Genomic DNA, 5,382 nt, shown 5'->3' on the forward strand with positions numbered 1-5,382 from the left:
TGCTTGGGGAGGAGCATCCTTCCACGCTGACCAGCACGGCCAACCTGGCGTCGACGTTTGGGAATCAAGGGCGGTGGAAGGAGGCCGAAGAGCTGTTTGTGCAAGTAATGGAGACAAGTTTTAGGGTGCTTGGGGAGGAGCATCCAGACACGCTGACCAGCATGAACAATCTCGCATTTACGTTAAAGGCCCAATCTTGCAATAGCAACGCTATTGTACTTATGGAAAAATGCTTCCGACTACGCAAACATGTCCTAGGCCCTCAGCACCCATGCACAACATCATCACTAGAAGCTCTGAACATGTGGCGGTTGGAAAATGTGGAGATTAGCATTTAACAGAACTTTATCTATTGTACGCTCATAACTGTGCTGGATGTTGCCCAGAAGAGATCATTTTCTTAACAGAGCTAGCAGGGGATTTTTTGAAGTTGCTATTAAGTAGCAGACAGAAGGTAGTGTGAATGCGGAGGGATCCACGTGCGAGAGCACGCTTATGAATGATATCTAACGGTATTCTTAGTGATGCAGCATTTGATGTCGCCACCGCTAGCAGAGAGGATGGTATTGATGGTAGAGCGGTGAGAACGTGGGGCGGCCGACATCGGAATGATCGATGCTAGACCCAGATCGATCTAGCCCGACTTTTCCGTCTTTCACGAATTGGCCCAGCCATCCCAACGTCTTCTTCCATCAATATCAGTATACACTCCATCGACACCGCGTCGGGATGGCTTCATTGGCATTCTAAGAATATTGTTGAGATGATTTCCTGATGGCTCCTAGCTTTGTTAGACGCCACGTGTCTTTAGAGTTTTGCGGAATTTCATTTTCGATGTGAGGATCAACTTTCCTGTAACACCATCTAAGCATATTGCCGATGTATTGGCCTGCTGATTCTGAGACATGGCTGGCAGACCTATTCTTTTTGTTATCACGGCGTTGGCTCTATTCTTCGTAATTATGGGAGATACATCTCTGGTCTTGCCAGAAGCCAACCCAAGCACGCATGTCGAGTACTCTACGGTCAAGGGGTACTTCCTCCAATCTGAAGAAAGCACAGATTCCTCAAAGTTTGATTTTGTGTGTTAGCACCCGCTCTTCGTCCCTTTCTAAGCTTATTAGGTGTAGAAGAAGAGTAATTTTGGACTGATCGATCGTACCTACGAGACTGATAATACGTTCTCCAATGATCTCGAATTGAGCCCCGCAAAAGACCAGTGGCAGCGATTTGTCAAATATGTACGCTATCTGAACGAGCATGCGCCCAACGACGTGAAGTTCAAAGTCATCTTCATGGGGCGACATGGACAAGGCTGGCACAATGTCGCTGAGTCCAAATATGGAACTGAGGCGTGGGATTGCCACTGGTCTCTTCTCGACGGTGCCGACGGAATAACTTGGGCGGACGCCAATTTGACCGACCTCGGGAAACAGCAAGCCCAAGATGCGCATCAGCTGTGGAATTCCTTGTTGGCTGGAGAAGAGAATGGAATCCCTTCCCCAGAAACGTACTACGTAAGCCCTTTGGTACGGGCAATCCAGACCGCGGTGATTACCTTCGACAAGTTGGATTTGCCACAGGAGCTTCCCTTCAAGCCTGTCGTGAAAGAAGTAAGTAACTCCTCTTATACATTACGAATCCGATAGTCTTACTAACACATATAGCTCCTCCGGGAGGCCATTGGGGTGCATACGTGCGACCGTCGCAGCTCTGCCACTTTCATCCGCGATTCCTATCCGTTTCTGACGATCGAAGACGGCTTTGCGGAAACTGATCCGCTCTGGACAGTCGATCTGCGTGAACCTAGTTCTGCACGAAGAGTTCGTATGACGGCGCTACTAGACGATGTTTTTGCTACCGATGAGAACACGTTCATCTCGTTCACCAGCCATTCAGGAGCAATTAGAAGCTTGCTAGAAGCAGTCAGCCATAGGTCATTTGGACTCGAAACCGGAGGTGTTATTCCGGTTTTCGTGAAAGCCCAGACGGTCAGAGGGGAAAGGAAGACTCCCGATCCTGAACCCAGCGGCACGCCCCCTAGTTGTGCTACCAATCCGACCTCGACGCCTTCCTTATGACCGGAGTAGTGCGTCAGGTCAAGATATGTTGCAGATTGAGGGCTTCGAATAGAGGCATCGGCTTCGAAAAGGCTACGTTACTAAGGCACTTGAAGGAGGAATGTTGGTATTTGGACACATGTTTGATATCCCTTCAGTATCATACATATTCGTATAGCTACAAGCTGCGTTTCATATAGAAGATCAAATCACAGGAATTAGGAGATGATCAACGTCGGCTGCCGTCTTCCCACTGCTGAATACAGGGCATATAGCACTGCATCTAGCTCCCAATCGGGGCTGATTCCCTTGCTCCCTACATGTGAAGGCCTATGGACGGACGCCATTCCGGGGAGTTTCGTACCGACGTAAACCGACGCGCGCCGAGTGGCATCATCTGAAATAGTGAAAGCCAACAGGTATATAAGAGCTCCGGCCTGCACAACTCGACGGCGCCCCGAATTGCTCGCAGTAGCACCCGCTCATCTGCTCGCAAGGCCCGTTCCCCAAAATGGCACCTTGGCACCTCGGCCCCCCGGAGAAGGCCAGGCCGAAACTCGGGTGGTGCACTGCGCACTGCGCGCTTTGACGATGGAGGATGAGCGGGTGGGTGGTGGCAGGTGCGCAGACCGAGTTTGCGCGGCGGATGGGGGGACGCAATGGAGCTTGAATAACACGCAAACGCCGTCGACACTTCGCTCTTCTTCCCTCGCACCTCCTCCGCTCACTGCTGCTGCCCCAGACGCTGGCCGCCGGACGAACTCGAAATCGACCGCACGGAATCGCAGCGCATTGCATTCTTCCGCAACCTCGGATTCCTTTACCCCGCCGGCAGCTTCCTGCGCGCGCCTCCCGCCTGCGACGTATCACACTCTTCTGACAGCGCCGGCAGCCCGCTGCAGCCGTTGCGAGGCTGAATAGTGGAGTCGTGCCTCCGAGTAATCGCGACTACCGGCCGTGGAACAGAAGCGTCCTGGTACATAGGTGTTGCGGCCCCTCCGAGAAGTCGCGAACATGAGGACGTCTGCTGTGCGCCGTGCTGCAATCTCTGTGACATCTCAGGCCTTTGCATCCACCCGCGCGGCCAGCATCCACGCTAGATTTGCACCTGCCCAGACTTCAGGGCCTCTAGGATCGACCCCGGCGTCCCGTGTAGCGTACAAGCCTTTGGCACTTGCATACGTCCAGGCGAGAGGCATGGCGACCACGAACAAGATCAAGGTCAAGAACCCGGTGGTGGAGCTGGACGGCGATGAGATGACCAGGATCATCTGGCAGGACATCAAGGACAAGGTGCGTCGTCTGTGCGGGCGGCTTGCTGCAAATCAATGCTAATCCCAGCCCGCTCAGTTCATCCATCCGTGAGTAAATACTCCGCAAGTGCCAGCCTGCCAGTACATGTCATGTGACTGACGTCCCCAAGATACCTCGATATCGATCTTAAATACTACGACCTGGTGCGTCCGAACACTTCCACTGTGCCTGCGCATATAGCCGTCTACGGAAAAATAGACAATTGAGCATAATTGGAGGCTGACGGAAGACAGGGCCTGGAATACCGCGATGAGACAGAGGATCAAGTCACGCACGATGCTGCCGAGGCCATCCTGAAATACTCTGTGGGTGTAAAATGCGCCACCATTACTCCGGACGAGGCCCGAGTGGAGGAGTTCAAGCTGAAGAAGAGTAAGCCAAGGACTGAGCGTAGATGACTGACGAGGTACTCATGAAAACAACAGTGTGGCTCTCTCCGAACGGAACCATCCGAAACATCCTGTAAGCAATTCCCCTTGATCCCCCGGGCCAAGAAACGCCCCGGCGTCGATCACAGTCCTAATAGCTATCCTCAGAGGCGGTACCGTCTTCCGTGAACCTATCGTTATTCCTCGCATCCCGCGTCTCGTGCCAGGCTGGAAAAAGGCCATCATCATCGGACGTCATGCTTTCGGAGATCAATACCGCGCGAAAGACCGCGTTATCGACACCGAGGGCACTTTGGAGATGGTTTTCACGCCGAAAGGTGGAAAGCCGGAGGTTATCAAGGTTTACGACTTCCCTGCTAGTGGCGGAGTTGCCCAAACTCAATACAACACGACCGAGTCTATCACTGGATTTGCTCATGCTAGCTTCAAGCTTGCTTTGGACAAGGAACTGCCACTGTATATGAGCACTAAGAACACCATCTTGAAAGCATATGATGGCAAGTTCAAGGACATTTTCCAGGACATCTACGACAACCAGTACAAGAAGGACTTTGAAGCCAAGAAAATCTGGTATGAGCATCGTTTGATCGATGATATGGTTGCACAGATGATCAAGAGCGAAGGTGGATTCATCATCGCCATGAAGAGTATGTATTCACGCATTTTGCATCCGATTGATATACCACGCGTTACTCTTCACTCTGCGATGTCAAGAGCAGTCCACTAACAGAACTTCAGACTACGACGGTGACGTCCAATCCGATATTGTTGCCCAGGGCTTTGGCTCTCTCGGCCTCATGACCTCCGTCCTTATCACTCCGGATGGCAAGACCTTTGAGGCTGAAGCAGCCCACGGCACCGTAACTCGCCATTACCGTGAGCACCAGAAAGGCAACGAGACCTCCACCAACCCCATTGCATCCATCTTCGCATGGACACAGGGTCTAGCCAAACGTGGCGAGCTTGACGACACCCCGGAAGTCGTTGTATTCGCTGAGAGCCTAGAGCGTGCCTGCATCGACACCGTTGACATCGACGGAATCATGACCAAGGATCTAGCACTCGCGTGTGGCAGGAAGGATAGGGAGTCATGGGTCACCACGACCAAGTACCTCGAGGCAGTGGAGAGGAGGTTGAAGTCTACTCTGAAGGAGAAGCTATAAGCATTTGAATCTTGGCCCCCAAATCCATCTTTGACCCTTAGACTGCGATAGAACGAGCATGGCGGCGCCAGGTCCTGGAGTTAACATCTTTGGGCTATCGCGCTAGCTGGCAAGTCTTGGTTTCCTCAAATATTTACGTCTGTAGATGATCTACCATGAACACTTCTTCTCAATAGCCTTCTCCTCAACATCCATCAACTGCGCATGCGGCGGGCAGCCCGGCCTCGATTCCTTGCAATGTCTTCCGCCATCTAACTACCCAACCTGCCCAAGCCCCCATCCTGCTTTCCCCCCAAATCTTGATCCCCCTCATCCCAGCGCCCTGCACTCGGGCCGCAAAGCCCCACCACACCCATCATCCTGCTCGCCACCCCCCATCCGCCACTCCCACGCCTCCGCGACCCCCTCAAGCCACCCCTCCACAACCCTAATCGACACCCCGTCGCCCACCCCGCT

At 52.8% G+C, this 5,382-nt stretch overlaps 4 protein-coding genes across 4 annotated transcripts in view; 3 read left to right on the forward strand and 1 right to left on the reverse strand.

The window, feature by feature from the left end:
• The window catches only part of BDZ99DRAFT_351545 (uncharacterized protein), a gene marked incomplete at both ends in the record, with an annotated part of 1,566 nt that extends 1,249 nt beyond the window's left edge, over positions 1-317 (forward strand). Inside the window, one exon of the mRNA XM_033714520.1 lies at positions 114-317. Coding sequence (XP_033584427.1) covers positions 114-317 — 204 coding nt within the window. The remainder of the gene's footprint in view (positions 1-113) is intronic.
• Positions 318-698: 381 nt separating this feature from the next.
• Positions 699-2,303, forward strand: BDZ99DRAFT_457200 (phosphoglycerate mutase family protein). Its single transcript, XM_033718632.1, has 4 exons — positions 699-836; positions 917-1,082; positions 1,131-1,613; positions 1,668-2,303. Exons 2-4 carry the CDS (start codon positions 963-965, stop codon positions 2,079-2,081), a joined length of 1,017 nt encoding a protein of 338 aa, XP_033584428.1. The 5' UTR covers positions 699-836; positions 917-962; the 3' UTR covers positions 2,082-2,303.
• BDZ99DRAFT_16288 (uncharacterized protein) lies at positions 2,268-2,966 on the reverse strand. Its single transcript, XM_033712881.1, has one exon. It carries the CDS (start codon positions 2,856-2,858, stop codon positions 2,454-2,456), a length of 405 nt encoding a protein of 134 aa, XP_033584429.1. The 5' UTR covers positions 2,859-2,966; the 3' UTR covers positions 2,268-2,453.
• On the forward strand, positions 2,789-5,122 carry BDZ99DRAFT_457202 (isocitrate dehydrogenase). The gene is made up of 7 exons (XM_033718633.1): positions 2,789-3,353; positions 3,411-3,421; positions 3,484-3,517; positions 3,608-3,746; positions 3,800-3,836; positions 3,911-4,410; positions 4,502-5,122. Exons 1-7 carry the CDS (start codon positions 3,075-3,077, stop codon positions 4,924-4,926), a joined length of 1,425 nt encoding a protein of 474 aa, XP_033584430.1. The 5' UTR covers positions 2,789-3,074; the 3' UTR covers positions 4,927-5,122.
• Positions 5,123-5,382: the final 260 nt, after the last annotated feature.

Source organism: Mytilinidion resinicola (genome assembly GCF_010093595.1).
Source record: "Mytilinidion resinicola strain CBS 304.34 unplaced genomic scaffold BDZ99scaffold_1, whole genome shotgun sequence".
NCBI lineage: Eukaryota > Fungi > Ascomycota > Dothideomycetes > Mytilinidiales > Mytilinidiaceae > Mytilinidion > Mytilinidion resinicola.

Coding starts and splice junctions, on each gene's coding strand:
- BDZ99DRAFT_457200 (XM_033718632.1), top strand. CDS start 963: ATGGGAGATACATCTCTGGTCTTGCCAGAAGCCAACCCAAGCACGCAT. Junction 1,083..1,130: donor ATTCCTCAAAGTTTGATTTT/GTGTGTTAGCAC, acceptor TATTAGGTGTAG/AAGAAGAGTAATTTTGGACT. Junction 1,614..1,667: donor TCAAGCCTGTCGTGAAAGAA/GTAAGTAACTCC, acceptor TAACACATATAG/CTCCTCCGGGAGGCCATTGG.
- BDZ99DRAFT_16288 (XM_033712881.1), bottom strand. CDS start 2,858: ATGCAATGCGCTGCGATTCCGTGCGGTCGATTTCGAGTTCGTCCGGCG.
- BDZ99DRAFT_457202 (XM_033718633.1), top strand. CDS start 3,075: ATGAGGACGTCTGCTGTGCGCCGTGCTGCAATCTCTGTGACATCTCAG. Junction 3,837..3,910: donor GGAACCATCCGAAACATCCT/GTAAGCAATTCC, acceptor AGCTATCCTCAG/AGGCGGTACCGTCTTCCGTG. Junction 4,411..4,501: donor ATTCATCATCGCCATGAAGA/GTATGTATTCAC, acceptor ACAGAACTTCAG/ACTACGACGGTGACGTCCAA.